At 52.9% G+C, this 23,030-nt stretch overlaps 9 protein-coding genes across 9 annotated transcripts; 7 read left to right on the forward strand and 2 right to left on the reverse strand.

Annotated features, from left to right (window-relative positions):
* The first annotated feature begins 126 nt into the window (after positions 1-126).
* BO88DRAFT_359092 (uncharacterized protein) lies at positions 127-6,337 on the forward strand. The gene has a single exon (XM_025703813.1). The coding sequence runs from the start codon at positions 592-594 to the stop codon at positions 6,145-6,147; it is 5,556 nt and encodes a 1,851-aa protein (XP_025566760.1). The 5' UTR covers positions 127-591; the 3' UTR covers positions 6,148-6,337.
* Positions 6,338-6,483: 146 nt separating this feature from the next.
* BO88DRAFT_402026 (BRCT domain protein) lies at positions 6,484-9,402 on the forward strand. The gene is made up of 6 exons (XM_025705995.1): positions 6,484-6,528; positions 6,584-7,011; positions 7,073-7,698; positions 7,747-8,023; positions 8,071-8,151; positions 8,196-9,402. Exons 2-6 carry the CDS (start codon positions 6,762-6,764, stop codon positions 9,203-9,205), a joined length of 2,244 nt encoding a protein of 747 aa, XP_025566761.1. The 5' UTR covers positions 6,484-6,528; positions 6,584-6,761; the 3' UTR covers positions 9,206-9,402.
* A 209-nt stretch (positions 9,403-9,611) lies between these two features.
* BO88DRAFT_402028 (mitofusin) lies at positions 9,612-13,188 on the reverse strand. The gene is made up of 4 exons (XM_025705996.1): positions 12,762-13,188; positions 12,640-12,688; positions 10,508-12,564; positions 9,612-10,451 (listed from the first exon to the last, which is right to left on the reverse strand). Exons 1-4 carry the CDS (start codon positions 13,129-13,131, stop codon positions 10,093-10,095), a joined length of 2,835 nt encoding a protein of 944 aa, XP_025566762.1. The 5' UTR covers positions 13,132-13,188; the 3' UTR covers positions 9,612-10,092.
* A 175-nt stretch (positions 13,189-13,363) lies between these two features.
* On the forward strand, positions 13,364-14,783 carry BO88DRAFT_402029 (ESCRT-III subunit protein DID4). Its single transcript, XM_025705997.1, has 5 exons — positions 13,364-13,530; positions 13,637-13,851; positions 13,912-13,972; positions 14,044-14,304; positions 14,379-14,783. Exons 1-5 carry the CDS (start codon positions 13,525-13,527, stop codon positions 14,523-14,525), a joined length of 690 nt encoding a protein of 229 aa, XP_025566763.1. The 5' UTR covers positions 13,364-13,524; the 3' UTR covers positions 14,526-14,783.
* Positions 14,784-14,901: 118 nt separating this feature from the next.
* On the reverse strand, positions 14,902-16,699 carry BO88DRAFT_441474 (Protein kinase domain-containing protein; the record flags this gene model as incomplete). Its single annotated transcript, XM_025709881.1, has 4 exons — positions 14,902-15,509; positions 15,597-16,102; positions 16,163-16,192; positions 16,249-16,699. The coding sequence occupies 4 exons, from the start codon at positions 16,697-16,699 to the stop codon at positions 14,946-14,948; spliced, it is 1,551 nt and encodes a 516-aa protein (XP_025566764.1). The 3' UTR covers positions 14,902-14,945.
* An 816-nt stretch (positions 16,700-17,515) lies between these two features.
* On the forward strand, positions 17,516-17,725 carry BO88DRAFT_402034 (uncharacterized protein). The gene has a single exon (XM_025705998.1). It carries the CDS (start codon positions 17,521-17,523, stop codon positions 17,692-17,694), a length of 174 nt encoding a protein of 57 aa, XP_025566765.1. The 5' UTR covers positions 17,516-17,520; the 3' UTR covers positions 17,695-17,725.
* A 66-nt stretch (positions 17,726-17,791) lies between these two features.
* On the forward strand, positions 17,792-18,172 carry BO88DRAFT_174121 (uncharacterized protein). The gene has a single exon (XM_025701685.1). The coding sequence runs from the start codon at positions 17,888-17,890 to the stop codon at positions 18,092-18,094; it is 207 nt and encodes a 68-aa protein (XP_025566766.1). The 5' UTR covers positions 17,792-17,887; the 3' UTR covers positions 18,095-18,172.
* Positions 18,173-18,980: 808 nt separating this feature from the next.
* BO88DRAFT_422679 (uncharacterized protein) lies at positions 18,981-20,903 on the forward strand (the record flags this gene model as incomplete). Its single annotated transcript, XM_025708586.1, has 1 exon — positions 18,981-20,903. The coding sequence occupies one exon, from the start codon at positions 18,981-18,983 to the stop codon at positions 20,901-20,903; it is 1,923 nt and encodes a 640-aa protein (XP_025566767.1).
* A 633-nt stretch (positions 20,904-21,536) lies between these two features.
* Positions 21,537-22,955, forward strand: BO88DRAFT_402036 (triose-phosphate isomerase TPI1). Its single transcript, XM_025705999.1, has 6 exons — positions 21,537-21,694; positions 21,802-22,081; positions 22,142-22,216; positions 22,327-22,439; positions 22,495-22,709; positions 22,763-22,955. The coding sequence occupies exons 1-6, from the start codon at positions 21,657-21,659 to the stop codon at positions 22,789-22,791; spliced, it is 750 nt and encodes a 249-aa protein (XP_025566768.1). The 5' UTR covers positions 21,537-21,656; the 3' UTR covers positions 22,792-22,955.
* The last annotated feature ends 75 nt before the right edge of the window (positions 22,956-23,030 follow it).

Consider the following 23,030-nt stretch of genomic DNA (forward strand, 5'->3'; position numbering starts at 1 on the left):
TGGTAGACCACTCCATGGGAATTCCTTGCTGGAAAACGGTCCCATTTATTATATAGAAGCCATATTATCGTCACTTGCTGAGGCGCCGAACTGATAACCCTTACAGTAGTTGTATGTCTCTCCAGTAGTCCGTAACAGCAGAATCAATGCAGTAGAGCCCCTTGCTTGAATTTTATCCGTCAGCTATGCAACTTTAGCAATCTAGACAATGATAGACCTGTCTCTCTTGATATCCAGTGATAACGACATCGTTGACTGAGCAGCGAAAGGTTTCCGGTATGACAGTGTAGCCAGTAACGAATCCATAGGAATGACGCGTATTAGAATGCGCAGGGAATAGATATCGCATACACACACCGCAAGTTCCGCTTTGATAGCAGTATAATACCAGCTTGTGATATACGGGCCTGGCGAGTGTGGTGCCACCCATTCTTGCCTTAGTATTAGACAGTATACCTTACCGGCCGAATTCGATATATCGTAATTCCTTCTTTGTTCTCATTCTACGAGTTTTACCTGCTGCTGTGGTTCTTTCCTCCCCCGAAATTAGTTCAGAAGAGGATAGAGAAGACTCAGGAAGAAACAACAGCCATGGTACCAGAAAACGACTTCAACCTTACCGACGACCCATCTAAGCTTGGTCACAATGTCGTTTCTCTCTTTAGTCAGATTCAGACACAATACTCCCCAAAGCCCGCGATAGTCTGCGGGGACCATACCATCACATACGGTGCTCTTGCATCTGAGTCGGATCGCCTGGCCTGCCTCCTTCTATCGCGAGGCATCAGCCGTGGCCATGTGGTGGCTCTTGCACTAGACCGCACACCGGACCTGATCATGTTCATTCTCGGTGTCTTGAAAGCCGGTGCGATATATGTACCCGTTGATCCTGCTTTACCCCCCGAGCGTGTCAACCAGATGCTGGATGATGAGGCGCTACGCCTGGTGATAGTTAGTTCTGCTAGTACCAAAGGGGGGACGGGCACCAGTCGATATGATTATGGTCATAAGGCAGCCTGCTGCACGACAAGCGAACTGCGAGACCAGATGAGATATCAAGCGGATAAGAAGCCAGCTGTGGATATCCAAGCAGACGACATTGCCTATATCCTTTACACATCCGGCTCCACGGGCAAGCCCAAGGGCGTGGAAATTCATCACGCCGCTATATGCAATTATGCGTTGTCGGTACACCAAAGACCTGGCTGTACTGACCAGGACCGCGTGCTATTCAAGAGCACAATTTCCTTTGACATGGCCGCGTTTGAGATTTACGTGCCATTGCTATGCGGCGCCACGGTCGTGCAGGCACAGGCACACGAGATCGGCGATCCCCGCGCGCTGATACATCTCCTTGAACGCCACAGCGTCACCTTCTCCGTCGCGACGCCGACCATCTTACAGATGCTGCTGGACAGCGGTTGGTCTGGCACGCCAGGCTTCTCGAGGCTGGTTACCGGCGGCGAGGCACTGTCACCTCGCCTGGCAGAGCGTCTAACCGCGTGTGTTGACGAAGTATGGAACCTATACGGCCCGACTGAGACAACAGCCAGCGTGGCTGCTTGGAAAGTCCAAGTCCGCGAGGACATCTTAATTGGAACGCCTAACCCAAACACACGGCTATATGTCCTCGACACCGACATGCGACCTGTGCCGGTTGGAAGCACTGGCGAACTGTATATCAGCGGAGCAGGCGTTGCTCGTGGATATCGAAACAATCCAGAACGTACCAAGGCTGCCTTTCTTCCGGACCCTTTCTGGGAAGGCCATACCATGTACAAGTCTGGAGATTTGGCATGCTTCTTGGGCCCCAAGAGACTGGCCGTCATCGGTCGGGTAGACACGCAAATCAAGATTCGCGGGCAAAGGATTGACCCTGGTGATGTTGAGGCGTCCATCACAGCTCACGGAGCTATTGCCAATGCCGTTGTGGTCAATCGAGACGAGCGGCTCGTCGCTTATTGTATACGAAAGCCGGGTGTTGGCAGCGTAGATGTTCCTCTAGCCAAGTTGCTACGCCCCTGGCTAGAAAGCCGCCTCCCCGGATACATGGTCCCCTCATTCTTCGTCGAAGTCGACCGATTTCCTTCTACTCTCAACGGCAAAGTGGATATCAGAGCACTACCCGACCCCATCTCGACTATCACACCGGCGCAAAAGCCCGCTTCCACACTGACACAACAGCTGCTGGCTATCTGGACCAATGTACTGGGCCACAGTCAGATTGGCATGCAGGACAACTTCTTCCACATTGGCGGCAACTCTGCTAGCATCATCCAGGTCCAAACCAAGTTGGAGAAGATTCTGTGTCGGCCAGTGCCGGTGCCAAAACTGTATGAGCATTTCACCATTGCCAGCCTTGCTGCATATCTTTCTGAAGAACCCCAGACCAGTGGAGTCACCGAAGAGACGAATAACCCCGTTGGGAACGATGCCACTGGTGAAGATATTGCTGTCATCTCCATGGCATGCAGGCTGCCCGGCGATATTCACACGCCAGAAGAGTTTTGGAATGTTCTCATTAGCGGCACCGATGCCGTCACCAAGGTTCCTGAGGAGCGCTGGGATGCCGATGCCATCTACGACCCCGACCCGGAGGCCCCCGGCAAGTCCTACAGCACGGGTGGTGGCTTCGTCAGGGATGCCATGGAGTTCGATGCGCAATTTTTTGGGATCTCCCCTCGCGAGGCCCGGGCTATCGACCCTGCGCAGACCATGATCCTGGAGACATGCTGGGAGGGCTTCGAACGGGCAGGCTATGGCACTAAGTCCCTGCGCGGCAGCCAGACTGGTGTTTTCATCGGGACCGGTAACAGTTCTGTGGATGACGGTCAGCTAAGCGCCGCCGGCACAGAGAAGCTTGAAGGACATCTAGGTCTCGGCACGGCGCCAAGCTCGCTCTCTGGTCGCGTAGCATATGCTCTGGGGCTCGAGGGTCCTACGATGACCTTGGATGCTGGGTGCGCTGCCTCACTGGTCGCCACGCATGTGGCATGCTCCGCACTTCGTCAGGGCGAGTGTCACATGGCTGTGGCCGGTGGTGTCACATTCTTGCCCTCCCCTGGTTTGCATGTAGAGTTTAGTCGGCTGCGCGTTACATCGCCAGATGGTCGCTCGCGACCATTCTCAGCGGACGCGGCTGGGATGGGACTGGGTGAAGGCGCCTCGGCTGTGGTTCTGAAACGTCTCTCGGATGCGCAGCGTGACAATGATCATATCCATGCTATAATCCGCGGTTCGGCAGTCAACCACGGCGGCCGTGGCGCTAGCATGACAGCACCGAGTGGACCAGGCCAGAAGCGTGTTGTCCGCGCAGCTCTGGCAGCTGCGCGCCTGAAGCCGTATGATATTGATTATGTCGAGGCGCATGGAACTGGCACCAAACTAGGAGACCCGGTCGAGGCCTCAGCTTTGGCGGAAGTATTCAGCAGTAGCCGCGATGATGCCACTGGGCCGCTGAGGATTGGTTCCTCAAAGTCCAATATCGCACACACGCAGGCGGCCGCCGGCGTCGCAGGCCTTATCAAAGTGGCTCTGGCGATGCAACACAACACGCTGCCACAGACACTGCATAGCAGTCAGCCCAGCCCATTGATTGACTGGGTGGGTGGCAAGTTGCAACTGCTGCAACGCCCGATGGCATGGCTACCCAGGACAAACAGCCCGAATGCTCCGCGACGAGCAGGAATCAACTCATTCGGATTATCGGGCACTAACGCGCATGCTATAGTTGAAGAGCCTTCAAGGGCTCGCTCAGACGCTAATGGCGACAATACTGATGATGATGCGAAGTCGCCTTTGCCGCTGCCATTTCTCCTCTCCGCCTATACAAGTGAAGCGCTACGTGGTCAAGCACGCAAACTTTGCAATCACATCTCCAGGGCTACTGCAAAAATCAAGCTGTCTGATGTATCGTACTCGTTGGCGACTACTCGCACACATTTCCCACGACGCATCGTTCTTGCGGCACAAGACAAGACTGAACTGCTGGGCAGCCTAACAAGCATTATCGACAACGGAGTACCGGCAACTGCTGACAACAGCAAGTCAGCTCGCGTGGCGATGTTGTTTTCCGGACAGGGCACTGAACGACACATGATGGGCAAGGGTCTTGCTGAACGTCACCTTGTGTTCCGCAACACCATCACTCACATCGCAAGCCTGTTCGAGGAAGTTCTAGACAAGCCTCTGTTGGATGTTATGTGGGCAGATCCGGAGAGCGAGGCCGCTTTCTTGCTCCTGCGTACAGATTATGCCCAACCAGCTATCTTTACCCTCCAGGTAGCACTATGGAGACTATGGCAGAGCTGGGGTGTCCAGCCAGCAGTTGTGTTGGGCCATAGTGTTGGCGAGATTGCGGCTGCGCACGTCGCCGGAGTTATAGATCTGGCGGACGCTTGCCGCTTGGTCGCGGCACGAGGGAAGTTGATGCATGCGCTGCCTGAAAACGGTGGTATGGTGGCACTTGAAGCCGCCGTAGACGAGGTTACTTCAGCCATCGAGCAACTCAGTGCCCGCGACAGGGTGTCGATTGCGAGTATCAATGCGCCAATGCAAGTGGTAGCTTCTGGAGAGATGGATGTCATTAACAAGTTGGCAGCTTACTTTAAGGCTCAGGGCAGGTCTTCCAAGGTCCTCAAAACTAGTCGCGCATTTCATTCGCATCATCTGGATGAAGGCATGCTTGCCTCATTACGCACCGTCGCAGAAACGATTGTGTTCCAGCAGCAAACGCTGCCTATTGTCAGCACAGTCACTGGCAAACTGGCAGAGCCTGGGCAACTTAGTAATGCGGATTACTGGGTCCGACAAGCTCGCAACCCAGTCCTGTTCGCAGAAGGCATGCAGACCCTCGCTGACCAGGGTGCGAATTGCTTTGTTGAGTTGGGCCCGGCATCGACACTGTGTGGTATGGGGGCCTCATGTCTCGATGGGGACAGCACTCAGACGAGCAAAATGGCCAACCGCGAAGGCGGAGAGAACCTGGCCTGGCTGCCCTCGTTGAACCCCAATAGCGAAGACGCTCTGGTAATCCAAAATAGTCTCTCGGAACTACATATCCGACAAGCAGAGATCGACTGGGCAGCCTTCTTCAAAGATATTGGCGGGCGTCGCATCCAGCTACCTACGTACGCATTTCAGCGACATCGGTATTGGCTCGACGGGTTGCGACCAATATACAGCGGTAAGCCATCTGGCCAGTCTCCTTCGGGTGGACCCCGACCCACCGGTCAGATCCAAGTTGGATGGCACACTATTGACGCGAGTTGTCATTATTCCAATTCAACTTGGGGTCTGCTCTGTCCAGCAAATGATGCCCCGTGGATGGCACCGGTGAAGGAAGCATTGTTGCACGCCGGAAAGCAACCGATTACAGTCAATCGGCTCGCGGAAGCCAAAACGATGAGCGGCGTGCTTTGTTTTTGGGAATCAGATAGTGAAGATGACTTGTCCTCCAAGGCATCTGAGCAATTGCAGACCGTGTCCAGGATGGAGTTCTCTCCCTGGCTAGTCTGGGTGACGCGTGGTGCTGTTGGAGCCGGAAATATGGGCGAGGCATCGCTCTGGGGTATGATGCGAAGCGCGCGCGTGAGATATCCTCAACTCTGTTTGCGGATTGTAGATCTGGAGGGTGACGTGGACATCGCTACAGCCACTAAACTCTGCTCGATCTTGATGATGAGTACCGAACCTGAATGTATTGTACTTGGCGAGCGAGTGCTCGTCCCGCGAATGCAGATGCAAATGCAGGCGCAGACCCAGGAGGTCCCGAAGCATGGTAAGCTGTGCCTAAATGATCAAGAGACGACGCATGCAACGACAGCAGCTGCAAAGTCGAATGGGACGGACGGCTTCGAGACCAAGATCAGGATAGTTGGCCCCGAGGAGAGGGCGACAATGCTTCAGCAACTGGTACGGGAAGTAACTGCCAAAGTACTTGGTGTGGCAGCTGCAGAGGAAGTAGATATGCACCGGGGTTTCATGGATGTTGGAGTGGACTCATTGGGAGCCATCCAGATGCGTAAAGAGCTCTCAGCACGTACTGGGTTAAAGTTGCCACCTAACTGGACGAGAGTGTATCCGGATCCTACCTCATTGTCCGATGCTTTGCATAATCAGGTAGAGGGGATAGTAACTAGTAGCTGATGGTTGTTAGTAGAATGCTGCAAGTTCTTTCGGTCTTTAGTTATATAGATACTAGCTAGATTAATGAGAGGTTGTTAACGCTGTCCGACCCTTGACTTATCATGGAGATCAGCATGCTAGTAAATGTTAGTATTGGTCGGGAGCACAAGAACCAGCAGTGTTCATAAAATGGTGAAACCAGCCAATCCTTACCATCGGTGGAGTCGAGGATGTTCTGCTGCAGCTTCACAAAGGGAAAAGAACCCCCGTCTGTCACGTGACAACGTATACTCCCAGACGCGCTTCCGCGCGGAGCTCCGATAGAGCGAATCTTCATATCGGCGCACCGGTCCCAGGCTGATTTCTGCCAATCATGAAGCATGGCAGAGAAAGCAACCTCGAGTCAGTGCTCAATCCCTCTTTTTAGATAGCAAGAGACAGACTAACTCCACTTCAGACAAGGAGCATCCTCTTGCGGGGGTGGTCCTCTGCTTTACCTCCATCTTACCAGAACAGCGGGTATGCTAAACACCCTCTGATGCTTGTACCTCTTACTATAATTCTTCAACCAATCTAGCACAGTACTGATTGCTATGCGTCGCGTCTAGTCTGAACTCGCTATCGTCGCAAGTCAGATGGGAGCAACCCACAAATTTGACCTTACCTCGGACGTCACGCATCTGCTTATCGGCGAAGTCAATACTCCGAAGTACAAGTTCGTCGCGCGCGAGCGTACCGACATAACAGTCCTGAAACCGGAATGGGTTGAAGCTGTTCGCCAGTCATGGATGCAGGGAGGCGATACAGACATTCGGGCTCTGGAAGAAAAGTACAGATTCCCGACGTTTGCTGGGCTATCTATCTGTATAACGGGCTTTGAGGATAGTGAGTAGGGAATACCGAACATAGAGCGCACTGGAAGACTAGTCTAATGCATATGCTATAGTGTCGCTGCGAAATCGTATCCAGGATACCGTCACTGCCCACGGAGCCGAGTTCCGAAAAGACCTCACCAAGAACGTCACTCATCTTATTGCCAGGAACACGGAGGGTGAGAAGTATAAATTCGCAACGCAGTGGGGTATCAGAATTGTCACGGTGAAGTGGTTCGAGGATAGTCTTGAGCGTGGCATGGTACTGGAAGAAACTCTCTATCACCCTCTTCTACCTGATGAGCAACAGGGCGCTGGTGCCTGGAATCGATCGCTGCCTACTCCGAAACCAAAAGTCACTAACAACGAAAACCCCTCAAATCCTAGACCGAGAAAGCTTCGGAGGATTGCAAGTGCTAAGCTGGGTGACCAGAATGAAGGCATCTGGGGCGATATTGTCGGTACGGGTTTCGACAGCAGCGATCCGAGGCCATCTAGAGAAAGTCTGCAGAGGACCCAGTCTTTGACAAAGAGGCCCTCTATTTTGCAGGAGTCACGCTCATTTGCGAGCGAGACTACCTTTGCAGAACCTCAGGAGCCCCTTCAACCGCCCCCGCCCCCGCCCCCTCCAGCTGCAGAGCGTCGCGAGGGTTTTTTGGGCAATTGTTTCTTTTTCATTCATGGGTTCTCCTCTAAACAGGTTGGCATGCATACCCTTACACTTTCTTCCACCTGCTAACATTTTAAGACCAACGTATTGCGAGATCACCTTTCTTTCAATGGTGCAGAGCTGGTGAGCTCCTTGAGCGAGTTCTCTAGACCAGACATACCCAAAAGGGGCCATGGCCTCTACACCATCGTGCCCTACAAGATGCCCCGCGCACAGGTCCCATCCACGGATGACTTGGCGTTCGAATGCGAGGTGGTAACCGACATGTGGTTGGAAAGATGTCTCGATGCGAAGACGCTGGTACCGCCAGAATCCCACACAGCAAACACCCCGATCCCTTCTTTCCCGATCAAAGGTAGAGCCCCAATCAGCCCACGATAGACGTCTAGCTGATAGTCCTAGGATTCGCGGGACTGAAGGTCTGCTCTACTGGCTTCTCCCGAATCGACCTTCTCCATCTATCAAAACTCGTCAACCTCGTTGGTAAGTTACCCTAAGCAGCTTGTTGAACTTGTCTGACCCTCTAGGTGCCACCTACCACGAGTACTTGACACCCAGCGCCTCCGTCCTCATATGCAACGACTCCGGCCCCGTGAACCCGGAGAAGCTGCGGCATACCCAAGAATGGGGAGTACCTGCTGTATCTGCGGACTGGCTCTGGTCCTCCATCCGCAACGAACAGAAACAACCAGTCGACCAATACCTAATTCAAAACCAACCCACACAGAGCAGAAAGTCTCTGGAACCGCGAGCCGGTTCTCGCCCAGAGCAGAAGCAACCCCCCAATAGTAACGAGCCCCCACGTCCCAGACACGAGCATGAGCACGAGAAACAAAAATCAAGCAATGCACAACCACCAGACACATCCTCATCAGACCCCAACCCCACAACCAAACCACCCCCAGTCCCGACCAACACAACCACCACCTCCCCCCTCAAGCGCAAACCCACCGACGAACACCCCTCAACCACAACCACAACCACCCAATCCGCCCTCAACCAAGCCGTAACCAGCCTACTCAAAAACGCCCGACCAGCCCAACCTTCCGAACCCAGCACCGGCTCGGACGACCGCCAACGACCTCAACGAGGCCGAAGACCGCTCCTGGGCCGGGCCCCCTCCTCCCTCGACCACCCTAAGCACTTCTCTTTCTCCCGCGCCAGCTCAATCGACACCCTCAACGAAGACGGCTGCGGCAGCGCCGTCGAGTCCACCACCACGACCGCCACCAACTCTCGCATCCCTTCGCTGTCTCATACCCACAGCAACCAATACGAGTACCAGTACCCGGAGCGTAACGGCACCCTCGAAGAAGAGGACGAGAACGAGGCCCCGCCCATGACGCAGCTGGACTACGAGGACCCGGATGCGGTAGCCATGCGGGAGAAATTTCTCCAAAAGGCCGGGAAGGTAGTCGAGAAGAAGAAGTCGAATGATGTGATTGCGGAGGGGAGACTTGTTCCAGGGTTGGAGAATGGGGCGTGGGGGACGGCGAGGAGAACCAGACATGCGACTCGCGCGTTGGATGATCTCTGATCAAACTATGATATTTATTCGATCGGCATGTGAGTTCTGTTGGGTAGATAGAATTATATATGGATGTGCGAGTTTTGTCCCTAAAGGATAGTAAAGAGATTAACCGGTGACGGGTAAATTATCTACCTTTGGGTTGTTTGGACATTCATAGGTCCATTGTGTTCTGCTGTTGAGTGCATACATAGCATAGCATAGCGTATCTATCCTAAATGAATACCTACTACCAGCGACTAGGAAAATTCATGATTGGTTTGATATTAATCCTTGGGTTTGAAATTTACACCTTATTTTCCAGCCTAGTTGTTACTTCCTTGTACTTGCATTATAGAAACAATCCTACCAGGTCTGACAATCGTGCTATGACACTACTTATTACGATAGGAAGTAATTAAGCATAAGAATAAAGGCACAGCCTCAATCTAGTTAATACCTTTGCTAAAAACCACTGTTCAACAATACAATACCATAAGCAGAAACCATGGTAGATAGTACTAGATAGGTATGCAATTAAGCTCTAAGACGCCAATCAACGATGGTGATACGCCAGAAACAGAAACTACTTAAGTAATCATCATCCATAAGCTGACGATAACAATCATCAACCAGCCCTATCCTGCAAGGGATGGGGTAATGATGCAGATAAAAATAAGGAGAAAAGGATGAAGGGGAGGTGAATGTACATACACGAGGGGGATATTTTGAGTGGCAACGTAGACGAGGAAGAGGGGGGTAAGGAAAAGTGCCAGCCACGGCTAACAGTTCTCTTGAACAAAGAGGGAATAGCAGTAGCAAGTTCGTACAGCATCATTATGTTATGTTTTGTACAGTTGTCAAAGATGATGGGGGATGAGAAAAAGAAAATAAGAGTAAAAGTCAAAAGTTGGTATCTAAGCATGGGCTGCCAGGCCACCAGGTAAGGGAGCATCGAGATCGATGTTTTCGACTGAGGTGCGGTTCTCGCCGCTCTCGCGGAACAAGTTCGTAAAGTACTTGCAGGCGGCGTCGCTTTCCTGCTTGGTCTTGCTGACCTCGTGCTTGCGGCGGCCGAGATCTTCGATGTCTTGCGCCAGGCTGGTCTGCAGGTTTCCGGCGGGGAGGCGCAGAATGCGGCGGACTTCGGAGGAGATGCGCGTCGCGTTGGAGTGGACATAGTCCATCTCCGAGAGGGTGGCAGCGAGCTTGCGTGAGAGACGAGGGGGAAGGGTCGTTGGGATGGAGGAGACCATGTAGGCGGCTGTCAGGGCGGCTGGTTTAGTCAGTTAGTGAACAGTTCAATAGAGTGACTTATAGGGTAGGACTCACCGATTGCCATGACACCAGGAATAAACAGGCGGCGCATATTGTTCGGTCCGAGGAACTTGACTGCGCTAAACACGCTATCAATCCAGCTGATTCCGCCAAAGGCACGGCCTGTAAGGACCGTCAAGGCGGTCATGGCCATTCCTGTGCCGGCCACCTTCTCTTGACGCTCCCAGATGCCCGAGACGTCGAAAAAGTCCCATAGTTCCACTTCGGTGTGCACTTGCCTAGCGAGAGTGTGACGACGACCGCGACGGAACATCATGTCTGCACGGAAGTTCAAGGGCGCAAACTTGTCCTCACCAACATGGAGGAGACCAATGTTCTGGATGAACCCGACGCCCTTTACCGTCTTTTCACGAGCGTAGTCCTCGCAGCCAGTTACAGCCGAAGCGATCTGCTCTAACATGGCCACCTTCAGGTCTTCAGCATATTGGAATGCGGAGAGGAAACCCGGGTATTCAACGCCCAGATCAGCCTCCGAAACACGGGCGATGGTTTCACCCAGAGTAGACCGGGTGTGGTTGTAGACATCGTCGCAAGACTCGTCGACAAGCTTCTCGACTTGGTCACCAATCTCAACCTTTTTCTTCTTACCATCTTCGTATGCCGGCTCAAGCTCCGCCAGCTCGTCCGTGACGCGCTTAAGCTCGGTCTCAGCAACATCACGGTTCACCGAGGCCAACGAGTTGAGGTCAGCAAGCAGGTTCAGGAGGTAGGTCCTGGCAGGAGCAAGCTTCGAGCGAGAGCGCTTTTCGAGAACGAAGCGGCGCAAGGAGCCCTCCAGGTTCTCAAAGTCTTGAATCTTCTCTCTCTCCTTGCCCTTTCCTTTATCCTTCTTGCCGGAAGGCTTATCGTCATCATCATCAGAGTCATCGCCATCACCACCACCAGAACCAGAGCTCTCCACCGAAACCGGGGGTGCTACCGGAATAGCATTACTCGAGACGAAGTGCACCAGCTCAGCCGCTTCCTTGTACGTGCGGGGACTGAGCTTGCCAATCTGGTCCAAGATCATCCGCTCACAGCGCTGCTTGTCGCGAATCTGGTCGAAGCCGTTGACAACAATGAACATGTAGGCTTTCTCATGGGCAGCATTAAGAATGAATTCCTTTGCAGAGAGTGTGAAATGGTTTGCAGCGGAAACCACAAAAACGACCACATCGATCTCCTCCTGCCGAGCAAAGACCGCCGTCGTCTTCAGCGAGTCCGAGTTCAGACCAGGCGCATCAATCAGAGCAATATCCACCACTCCGTTATTGAGAAGAGATTCGTCAATCGTCCGCACATCCTTCACGTAGACCTTGCACTGCATGTACTTGGAGTTGTCGATAACAATATTCTCCAGCTCCTGAAGCGCATACACATCGTAGGTACTCTCATCGTTGCGGTTGTAAAGCACATCCTTGTGCACTGCATGAACCTCCTCTACACCGCTGTTCTCGCGGGCATCCAGAACCTCACAGAAGATGCTCGTGCATGGCTGCTGATCCTCGGGGAGAACCTTGCGCCGCAACAGCGCATTACAGAACGTCGACTTTCCAGCGTTCAGATCACCGGTAATCAAAACCTTGCTCGAGGTATCCTCAATCCGATCCCGCAGCGACAACAGATGCTTGATACTCTGGCTGATCTTGCCATCCAACAGCGACGCAATCGACGCTTTCTCCAGCGAGTGCACCAGCTCCGCCTGGGACAGCGCACCCAGCTTCAAATCCAGCTTGAGAATCGAAAACTCCTGCGCGATCTGGGGGCTCATCAGCCTCGGTTCCGACGGGACACGACGTTCTGCCGCAGCGCTAGATTCAGCCAAATCCTCGCCACCGGTCATCGTGGCAGCGCGTCTGACCATTCCGGGACGGGGGAAATCCTCCGATTCGGTGTTTGCATCTCCGAAAAACGACTGTCTCTTCTGCAAGGCGGGCTTTGGCGCAGGGGAACCAGGAGCGCTCTGGGAGGAGGGATAATGCGCGGGCCATTGGCGGTTCATGTTCTGGAGTTCTTTGAGGGTTTCGATAGTGCGCGAGATAGCACGCGCGAGCTTGGTGCGGTTCGAGTTGCTGCAGATTCGAAGAGCACAGTGGTCAGTGTCTGCACATCCCATAGAAGGGGGAAAAAAAGTGATAAATACATACTATAATAATTGATGGACATGGCTTGCAACAACATGTCTCTCATGCTCCACTGTATAATCCGCACGTCAGTAACCTTTCCACATAAACTACTATATCCGTATCAGTCCGGGGACAAAACGAACCGGCAGGATTCCACTCTCCCAGATGCGTAGGGGTATGCATGGGGGTCGGGCGATCGACCATCAAATCGGCCCTCCAGTCGCCACCAGCATCACCTTCCATCACACTTCCACTGGGAATACTGCCTCCATAGCCGGAATCCTCATGCAGGGAAGCCATCAAGGCGGTCGCGCTCTCGGAGGTTGAGCCATTGCCGACGGTCATGTATGCAGGCGGGGGTCTCGGAAACATAGTAGAAGTACTAGTGCTGGGAAGGCGTTCCTCCTCCGTCGGCGGCGGAGGATAGGCGTGAGTGGGCGAGGAGGACGAAGGCGAGGATGAACCCTCGCCGGCAGAGGAGGCGCCCTGGCCGGGGAAATACTCCTGACTCATGGCGACCGACAGAGAAAGAATGAGGGGAATTAACAGGGATGGAAAGCCATCAATCGGTGACGCGAAGATGGAAAGAAACGAAAGATTCCCTGGAAAAGCCCAAAGGGGTTTGGTCTGGTTTTCTGCATGTGACACTGTTTTATTACCGGAGTAAATTAGAGTATGTAAACAATTTGTATCGTATGGTACGGTTACCTTGATGTCACTTCAACTAAAAGAAGTAGCCTGACATCCTATCTTCATTCCTCATCGCTACTTTGTTATCGTTTCATGATCTCTATCCTCCCTCCTCCTCCTCCGCTTCCTCCTTCGCCCACAAGCTGCACGTCATTCCCATCCTGCCGAAACAGCAATCACCATTGAACTCTATCCCGACTCTCAATCACCCCCACCATGAACGTACGTCCGTCCCTATCTATCTGATCTATCCACCTAACCTTTCCCCTTCCCCGCATCGCCCCAAACTCAACCCAACCAAAATAAACTAACAACCACCCCCCACCAGATCGTCGAATGGGCCTTCGGCAAGCGCATGACGCCCGCCGAGCGTCTGCGCAAACATCAACGAGCGCTGGACCGAACCCAGCGCGAACTGGACCGCGAACGAGTCAAGCTTGAGAACCAGGAGAAGAAGCTAGTCCAGGATATTAAGAAGAGCGCGAAGAATGGACAGATTGGGGCTTGTAAGATCCAGGCGAAGGATCTGGTGAGGACGAGGAGGTGAGTACCAAAAGTCCTGTCTCTTATTGCGAGTATGGTGGTATGCTAACGCGGGAACAGATATGTCCAGAAATTCTACCAAATGCGGACACAGTTACAGGCCATTTCGCTGCGGATTCAGGTACGATTTCCCTATTTTTCCATCTTACACAAAGCAAATATAGCTTACAAGATGGATCGATGGATGAATAGACGGTACGAAGCAACGAACAAATGATGCAATCCATGAAAGGCGCAACAATGTTACTAGGCAGCATGAACCGACAGATGAATCTCCCCGCGTTGCAACGAATCGCAATGGAGTTCGAGCGAGAGAACGATATCATGGATCAACGACAGGAAATGATGGATGAGGCGATTGACGAAGCAACGGGATTGGAAGGCGAGGAGGAAGAAGGCGAGGATATAGTCAAGGAGGTTCTTGATGAGATTGGTGTGGATCTTAGCCAGGCGGTTCGTGCCTCTCCCCTCCTTCTTTTCTTCGCAGGGAGATGCAATGAGGTATATGATGCTAACATACTATTTAGCTGGGAGAAACACCCACCGATATACAAAAGACGGCCGTGGGCGAGACGAGAGTTGCGCAAGCGGTTGGTGCTGGGGGTGGAGGTGGCGGTGGTGTGAATACGAGTGACGATGACTTGCAGGCGAGATTGGATAGTCTGCGGAGGTGATGTGATTCATACTACTTGTGATATGATAGTATGAGTTACATTCATTTTAATACTTATAGCTATAAGCAATCTTGCAGTTTGTTATGCGGTTTTTGTGTTTCGAACGGCGTTAGGGTAACTGGGTTTGCATTGATTCCATCCATCCATGAGCAATTTGACTTGAGTCCAATAATACAGATATTATTATTGCTTGTTGTACGTATGCTGAAGAAGTGAAAGAGTAAGCGCATACTAGTGATATATATTTGCCATCTCGCCCGCGAGACTGACGATCTACTACCCAATTGAACTCAACCTATAATCCAACATCCAGTGAGTACTTATACTAGTAATGGACCTCCCCATCCTTATCCCCCCCTCAAGCCTCCAACAACCACCCACATCAACCTACCCATCTATCTCCTCCTGCCTAAAAGTAAATCACCTAATAGCAGCCTGCCTCCTTATCTCCAGCGTGTCCATCTCTACCCAATAACTCGACTGCCCAAACCACGGCATTGACAACAACTCCTGCAACTTCGGTCTCTCCTCCGGGTCCTTCGTAAATATAGCCCTCAGCATATCCACACAATCCTGCGAGAGGTCCTCACTAACAGGCAACTCCTCTCTAATAACGCGCTGCCTTCGCTCCCTTATCTTTCTCATTCTCCGGGCCTGCTGTGCAGCACTCCTGCCATTGGGCCAGTCAGAAAGACGCCCGATATCCGGATCCGGGTTTGGCTCTTCCCAAGGCGCGAAGCCGTGTAGGAGCTCGTAGATGATGCAGCCGAGTTGCCAGAGCGTGAGGTCGCGGACGTCGTGGTGAAGGGGGATGCTGACGGTACCTTTGCTGAAGTCGGTGTTGTCATACTTGGGCTTTAGGAGTTCGGTGGCGAGTTCGGGTGTCATGAATTTCTCGTAGTTGGGGATGTAGGGCGTGTGGCGTTTTTGGAAGTCTGCGTCGCGCAGGCCGAAGTGAACGAGGCCGAGGTCAATTAGGGTTGTCTGTTTTGGTTGGATGGGTTAGTAGGTGGGTTCTTTTAGGATGTAGGATGGTTGGTTGTAGGGTTCTGTCTGTAGAGATGGCCTTACATTTAAAGCATCGTCAAGTAGATAGTTACAGTGTGAGATGTCCGTGTGGCAGAGTCGCATGTCATATAGGTATGATGTTGCTTCAAGCAGTTGGGTTGCTATCTGGCAGACGGCCACCTCGCCTAGTCCGGTCTGCTTTTCTCTATATAGAAGGTAACTGTCTCCGCTGAGTGGCTGCAACCCTTTCTTAAGCCAATCCTTGGTTTCGGAACATGGGTCGTAATTCTTTTCACGGACTTCATAAGGGACTGTAGCTTCCATCACCGTTGCCTTGTACTTGCCGTGGGAGTAGACAGAGTCCAGCATCGGGAACCGCCTACAGCCAGCCGTGAGCAGCAGAAGGTATGCCTCCATTGGAATATAGCGGAACTGATGCGGCTGTTGATAGTATAGAGGCGCCACACTCGGATCACCTGTCCTTTTTCTTATATCTGTATTGATGGTCGATGAAGTCTCGACCTTGATTGCGTATAGCTTTTGTTTTTCCGGAGGTCTGGTATCACTTCCTATAGATGTTGGTCAGCAAAGGAAGCCAGCACTAGTCACATTAGGGTCTGGGGGATTACGCTTATGTGCCAGGAAGACGAAGCCAAAGGCTGTGGATTTGCGTTAGCGAACTATCCAAGAGCACAAGAGGGTCAGAATCCCGTACTTCCACGCCCCAGAATGCCCCGGAGTACAAAATCGTCATCCAGGTTGGGACAGATACTAGCGCGGTACGTATCAGCCACGTTCTCATCGCCTTGACGATGGATAGTAGATTCTTTATCGTGTATGCTTTGCTGGTATCTATAACTGTCTGTTCGAGGTTCCCCGTCCACCTCGTGCGTGCATTTGGATATCTCTGTCTCTTCTCTGGCTTGCATGCTGGCGTAGTAGCGCCTTGAGAGTACCTCATGGAGTTGGGGATGTTCGGCTGCTAGCAGGCTCTCTGGTTGTAGAAGATCGTGAATCAGTGCTGCCAGACTCGACTCCCACGTGTAGACGTGGGCCCATAATTGCCGATGCTCTGCAGCACTCAAGAGATGAGCATTAGTTAAAACCCCGACGAGGCGGGCGAATTCGCGGCTCCAGAACATCTGATTTCTATTGTCGTCCGCCATTGCGAGAATGTTAAAAGATGTCGAAATAGGGTTTCAGGGTTAGCTATAGCCTCCTCCCGGTAGTTCGAAAAGAGGGCAGGCTTTTATAGTAGTGGAGGTAAATTGGAGGGCTCCAAGAGCGCCGTGAATACTACCGACAAAGGGATGCATCGCGGATCGTGGTTTCCTTACTTTTCATATAAAGTGTCTTTGTTTTTACTGCGCCGTTGTTGACGGTTGGAACATCGAGAAGAAAGAGCCCGGTATGCGAGTGATTGTTCGGATTGTTCTATTAGTCCAAACATGTATTCAAAGAACAAAGGTTGTGTGTGGACCTTAACAAAAACTCGACTACGAGATCAAATGGTACAAAAGGCGAGTTTTCCAGTATAGTCTTGAGAGACCCTAATTGGATCATGACTCGCGCAACAGCCCAACGGTCAATTTGATAGATCACATGAAGGCAACATCTTGAGGATGTATGTGCTGCTTAGAGTTTGACTTTCACTCACCTAGGGTTTCTTTCGGCGTTATTTTCATGCTCGTGGAGGGGCTGTTAGTAAAGTGAGATACCAATATTTTCCAGACTGGCAATGTCATGTTCCGATATAGATTCTATAAGTCATGGAAGGAGGGTGTACTAAGACTGAGCATCCAATAAGGGCCTCCCAACCTGCAGGATGGGCCCAGCTGAGGCCTGGAGCACCTGCAGGCATTTGCCATGAGTCACGGCTGATCCGGCCTATCATCAACGCGGGCGGCCGTTCTCAACACGACTAGCAAGGAAGATGACGATATCCTTCGCCTGGACTCTTAAAGGAGGGGGAGAAAAGTACCGTTTCATGATGGTGATGGTTGTGGTGGTGGTGATTCTGCTGCTGCTGGTGGCGGCCATCCAAGACGAACAGAGCGGAATTGATCATTTCCACCATCGCATGCAGCACGATCAGCATAACAAGAAAAGAACCCATGACGTGCAGCATTTGCTGGATACTTCTATACGTTTCTGTATGTAGGGAAGTGGATTGATCCACTCTACTTCAATGACAGTGACGGGCAAGCAGAACATGTCTCTTTGAACCAGACGGACAGACAGCGGCAAAGGGGGGTTTGGCTGCAGAACCGGCGCATCCCTGCGGCCAATCAGGCTTGTGGGAACTAGAAGTTCATTGTTGGGCAACAGCGCTGAATGGCGGTTAGGCTGCAGCGATGTTCGTCCTGGACTGTGAAAGCCTGGGCCTGAACACAGCAGCAAACCCGCTAGCCGGTCGGCCACATGCAGGTAGAGTGCACCATGACGGCGGCCTTGCTTGTTCTTTTTTCTTCATCTTCCATCTGATTGTCTTGCTCAACCGTCATCGCCCATCCAACATCAGATCAGACTTTTTACTGCCGTCTTGTTACTCCGGGCTGTAGTTGCTCGTCGCCCTGGGAGGATGTTGGGTTTTCTTACTTGCTGCTGCATCGCCCCATTCCATTGCGGCTGAGGAAGGCTGCCTGCGATACGAAGCCCGGGCAAACACGCGGCCAGAGAAGCAGTCGCGAGCCCGCGACTCAGTAACGACTATCATTCATCCAGAAGAGGGGGGTGGATATAAAAAGACGCAGGTCAAAGGGGCGAATGACAATGCGCCAAAATGGCCAGGGCAGTTCTCCTTGCCCATGCCCGGGCGATGTCGCGCCCTGCTAATTCCGTCTTGCGCAGCGACGGAGGGACCTGCGCGCTTTTCCCCTGGTCCTTTCATTTGGACGGCGCATCGTGATTGAACGATTGCCATGGTCACAAGCAAAGACTCCAGTAGCTCCGCGACCATGATATCCCGAATCTTTTGGGGTTGGATGGTTGCTTCTGCTGGGCATGCAGCTTTCCAAACCTAATGGCAAGGCAGAAAGCACCAGGGATCTTCATCTCCTGAAACAATCTTACACCATGATTATTGTCGGTAGTCCGTCGTCATTAAAAGAGGCCAGTTGACCCCTCCATGACCTCCCTGGCGCGTTCGGAGATATAAGGAGGTTATACTTGCTCGCTCTTTGCTCTTGACCCCGCTTCTCCCATTTCCGTTTTTCCCGAATCCCATTCCATTCCCTAGGGTTTTCTGCGTCTGCTCGGCCCCTTATCTTCTTCCTTCTTGCTCACCTTAACAGCTCCCTCCTTTCTGCCTGAGGATTGACATACTTACGGGTCCCCGTGGCCGCATCCTCTCGGTCCCCAACAAGAGCGGAGTCTTACAGTATGGCGGTCATCAACCAGAACAACAACAAACAGGTGCCTCCTGCGCCTCCGACTCATCATCCACCTATGCGCCCGAATGAGGGTGTCCGTGTGGCGCAAGCGGGCTCAGCACGTCCCATGAACCCGGAGTACTTGGTTCCTCAGATCAATCGGCTCAATGTTCAACCGGAGAAACCCCCGGCTGTCAACAATCCAAAGCCCAAGGAGACCACCACGGTCGTTGAGGAGATTGATGCTCGTGCCCCCTTCTACTACCTGGGGTACACCTTCTTCAAGGCCGATGCCGTGCCCGGGCACAAGTCCACCTGGAACCATGTGGAGCGGACCAAGATGAACCTCAGCCAGTCTGATCTGATGAAGCTGGTACACAAGCGAACCAAGAAGACCCCCATCGCGGAGCAATACCAGTCCCTGTCCAAGGTCAAACGTGCGCATGTGGACCAGCTGATCAGCGAACTTAGGAAGAGTGACCCCCACTTTGAATGGACCTGCGTCTATGTCAAGGAGGACGAGAAGCCATTCAAGGGTAAGAACTCCCGGCGAGGTGACTATGAGACGCTCTCCGTGAACGTCGTCATCATGAGAAAGGCTACAGATCTGGTGTTTCCCAAGATACCTGTCGACGACCATGTGGATGTGGAGGCCCTTCCTAAACCACAGGACCGTGTGCCAACTCACGTGCACAATAATCCATCCGAATCGGGACCAAAGGGGATGTCTAGGAGCATGCAGCCTAGTGAGCCACTGGTTGGGCCTACTATCCATCAGGGGACAATGCCACCGGCCATGAATCATAACCAGCAGCCTCTGCCTACAAGGTTCCATCAGCCTCCTTCTCATCAGTCTCCACCCCATCAGCCACCTCCCCATCAGCCGCCTCCTCAAGTTCCTCAGGGATATGCGGGGCCACGACCACATATGCCCCAGGGGCCCTGGCCGTGGGTGCACGGGATGCCAGCTGGCATGCACCCACACCGCGCTCAGCCAGGCATGCCTGTCTCTACGATGCCTGCGTCTGCTATGCCCAGTTCTGCAGTGCCTGCTCCTGTCATGCCTGGTGCTGCCATGTCTGGCCAAGCCAATGTTCCGCACATGATGGCTCAGCCGAATGGCCTGCGAGGCGTCCACATGGCAGCTGGAATGTTCCACCAAAGGCAGGGATTCGACCCCCGCGCCCATTTTTCCAGCCAACAAGAGGCCCATCCTTCTGACAAAGGACCCGCCCCTGCCCATGCCCCTGCTCCTACCACTACCCCCGCTCCCCCAGAGACTAAGCCCGAGAACGTCAGGCCCTCAACGCCGGCGGCAGATCCCGAGCTAGAACTGGGACTAGAGTCGAGTAGTGTGGGGGACGATGAATCCGTGTTCGACTTTGACGACGACAGTTCCATCACCGATAGCTCTGATGAAGAGCCCGAACTGGAGGATAAACCCCAGCCGTGGCGCGGCAGTCTATATCGTCGACACTCCGCCCCCCGAGCGAAGCATGCATACCGCACCCATTATCGGAAGCAGCCCCAGAAAAACGGGTGGGACAGCAAGACGAGCCGGTCAGGGTATCCCAATGGCTGCATTGACGTGGTGCCTGCAGACAGTAAACATGTCGACCCACGCAGCGAGGGTGCCGTTAGTGGTGGTGGTGGTGGTGGCAGTGGTCCCAGTCAAGAAGTGAGCCGGCCAGCGCGGGACCGACCCAAGATCATCCATGCGCCAGTGAGTGCAGACGAGTTGGATTTGGAGCAACTTTTGGCCGAGAGGGCAGAGCGGTTCCGAGGGGGGCGGGCCCGGAACGATATTCGGGCGCGAATACTAGATGACCGCGAGGCCCGATTGGAGCATCGCGAGCGGATGGTGGAATACCGGGCCCGCGTGCTGGAGGAACGGGAACGCTTGGATGATGCATGTTACCTCGGACGACGCATGTCCCTGCGCGAACCGGGCACCTTCTATGGCCCTCGACGATATTACCTCCCGGAGGGGCTTCAATGAATGGTGCAGGGTCCTTGGGGGGTGGTTAGTTACATAGGACTAGTCGAAATGGGAAGGAAAGAGGGGGGGCAATGGAAGGAGAATCGCTTCATTGTTTTTCCCTAGGAAAGTCAGTTTACCAGTGGATTTTCGGGTATTTGCATTTTGGGATCGGGTGAAGGAGGGATCCAAGTGGGTATCTCATAACGTCATGGGGGGGGGGGAAGACAAAAGTTCCATCGGAAGCTGCAGTTCAACCGCGCACACACACAGACGCACCCTGAAGATTATCATTTCTCATCCTTGTGCAATAGCAATGTTATATTATAGGGGGATTATCACGAGCCGAGTTACCCATTCCCGAAGCAGACACCGAGTAGTTGTTTGTAGAGCTTAGTAGTAGAGAGATGAGACCCAGAGAGAGAGCGAGAGGAGGGAGAAAGGAAGAGAAAGAGATGCCAGCTCAGCGAGTGACTTATCGATAAGCCCCGCCCGTGTAGCAGTTTAACTAGTAGTAGTAGTGACCAGTTACTAGTAGTGGTAGTAGTAGTAACTAGCAGTGCTGGCAGCTGCTCTGCCCCTCTCTCGGTTCCCCCCCATCGTCATTCATCCTTCCGGTTCTTCTTCTTCCCTCTTTCCTCTTCTTCTCTCTCTCTCTTCTCTTCTTTTCCTTCTTCTTTCTCTGTACTTTAACTCTTTTACTCACTTCCTTACACGATTTCCTTCTTCAGACACTCTCCCCGTCTTTTTCAATCACACCAACACATCTTCAAAATGCCTCGTCAATTCTTCGTGGGTGGTAACTTCAAGATGTATGGAAACCCCTCCATCCGCTGCCCCGCCAGCTCTTCACCAAAAATCGCTTCACCATCAACGAGCCCGCTGGCTAACGAATAACTTCTGCGTTGCTCTCACACAGGAACGGTACTGCGGACAGCATTACCTCCATCATCAAGAACCTCAATGCCGCCAAGCTGGACGAGTCCGCCGAGGTGGTTGTCTCTCCCCCCACCCTCTACCTGCTCCCCGCCCGCCAGGCCGCCGGCGAGAAGATCGGCGTCGCTGCTCAGAACGTCTTCGACAAGCCCAACGGTGCTTTCACCGGTGAGATCAGTGTCGAGCAGCTCCGTGATGTCAAGATCGACTGGACCATCATTGGTCACAGCGAGCGCCGTGTTATCCTGAAGGAGAGCGACGAGGTAGGTCTACCCCGCCAAATATTATTTAGTTGGGTTGGGCTAATATTAACCCCCATCTAGTTCATTGCCCGCAAGGTCAAGGCCGCCATTGACGGTGGCCTCAGCGTTATCTTCTGCATTGGCGAGACTCTCGAGGTATGTGGGCCGGTTACTTTCTCTGGTTTTGCTTTTTTAACCTCGCGCCTACCCCTCTTCGAGCTCGCGGTGACCCGGTGAGATGAACCGAGACTAATGCAACCCCCCAGGAGCGTGAGGCCAACAAGACCATCGACGTTGTCACCAAGCAGCTCAACGCTGTTGCCAAGGAGCTCACCAAGGAGCAGTGGGCTAAGGTTGTTGTCGCCTACGAGCCCGTCTGGTAAGTTCTCTATCGATTCGTCTGGCCTGCTGGTCGCACGCTAACCCCGATTCAGGGCTATCGGTACCGGCAAGGTCGCCACGACCGCCCAGGCCCAGGAGGTCCACGCCGCTATCCGCAAGTGGCTCGTTGATGCCATCTCCCCCGAGGCTGCCGACAACACCCGCATCATCTACGGTGGTTCCGTCAGCGAGAAGAACTGCCGTGACCTGGCCAAGGAGGCCGATGTCGACGGATTCCTGGTTGGCGGTGCCAGCTTGAAGCCTGCCTGTATGTGTGCCCTTCCATTTGGTTGATGCAGCTTACTGATTATTCTGTTATAGTCGTTGACATCATCAACGCTCGTCTGTAAACAATTGAATGATTGATGGACATGTGATATGATATCCGAATCCCAATAGGCGGGGAAGTCAGCCTGGGAACTCTGCAGACACCATGACCAATTGCAGAGCATAAAAATCTATAAAGAATATAAAAAATCGAATCTATACCAAATAAATCCAATTTGAATACTACCATTAGCCTTACCTTCCCATGCACCCTCTGTAACCATAACTCTAGACCTCTCTGTTAATTACTAATATATTGCAG

The sequence above is a fragment of the Aspergillus vadensis genome (assembly GCF_003184925.1).
Source record: "Aspergillus vadensis CBS 113365 unplaced genomic scaffold BO88scaffold_3, whole genome shotgun sequence".
Taxonomy (NCBI): Eukaryota; Fungi; Ascomycota; class Eurotiomycetes; order Eurotiales; family Aspergillaceae; genus Aspergillus; species Aspergillus vadensis.

Excerpts from the sequence above, each read along its gene's own strand:
- BO88DRAFT_402036 (XM_025705999.1), top strand. The coding sequence starts at position 21,657 with ATGCCTCGTCAATTCTTCGTGGGTGGTAACTTCAAGAT. Across the intron at positions 22,440-22,494 it reads GTCGCCTACGAGCCCGTCTG|GGCTATCGGTACCGGCAAGG; the intron begins GTAAGTTCTCTA and ends ACCCCGATTCAG. Across the intron at positions 22,710-22,762 it reads TGCCAGCTTGAAGCCTGCCT|TCGTTGACATCATCAACGCT; the intron begins GTATGTGTGCCC and ends ATTCTGTTATAG.
- BO88DRAFT_402029 (XM_025705997.1), top strand. Across the intron at positions 13,973-14,043 it reads CCATTTCGCTGCGGATTCAG|ACGGTACGAAGCAACGAACA; the intron begins GTACGATTTCCC and ends ATGGATGAATAG. Across the intron at positions 14,305-14,378 it reads GTGTGGATCTTAGCCAGGCG|CTGGGAGAAACACCCACCGA; the intron begins GTTCGTGCCTCT and ends CATACTATTTAG.
- BO88DRAFT_402028 (XM_025705996.1), bottom strand. The coding sequence starts at position 13,131 with ATGAGTCAGGAGTATTTCCCCGGCCAGGGCGCCTCCTCTGCCGGCGAG. Across the intron at positions 12,689-12,761 it reads GGGAGAGTGGAATCCTGCCG|TGGAGCATGAGAGACATGTT; the intron begins GTTCGTTTTGTC and ends CGGATTATACAG. Across the intron at positions 10,452-10,507 it reads TCCTGGTGTCATGGCAATCG|CCGCCCTGACAGCCGCCTAC; the intron begins GTGAGTCCTACC and ends TGACTAAACCAG.
- BO88DRAFT_359092 (XM_025703813.1), top strand. The coding sequence starts at position 592 with ATGGTACCAGAAAACGACTTCAACCTTACCGACGACCCATCTAAGCTT.
- BO88DRAFT_402034 (XM_025705998.1), top strand. The coding sequence starts at position 17,521 with ATGATGGTGATGGTTGTGGTGGTGGTGATTCTGCTGCTGCTGGTGGCG.
- BO88DRAFT_402026 (XM_025705995.1), top strand. The coding sequence starts at position 6,762 with ATGGGAGCAACCCACAAATTTGACCTTACCTCGGACGTCACGCATCTG. Across the intron at positions 8,024-8,070 it reads CCCTTCTTTCCCGATCAAAG|GATTCGCGGGACTGAAGGTC; the intron begins GTAGAGCCCCAA and ends TGATAGTCCTAG. Across the intron at positions 8,152-8,195 it reads AAAACTCGTCAACCTCGTTG|GTGCCACCTACCACGAGTAC; the intron begins GTAAGTTACCCT and ends CTGACCCTCTAG.
- BO88DRAFT_174121 (XM_025701685.1), top strand. The coding sequence starts at position 17,888 with ATGTTCGTCCTGGACTGTGAAAGCCTGGGCCTGAACACAGCAGCAAAC.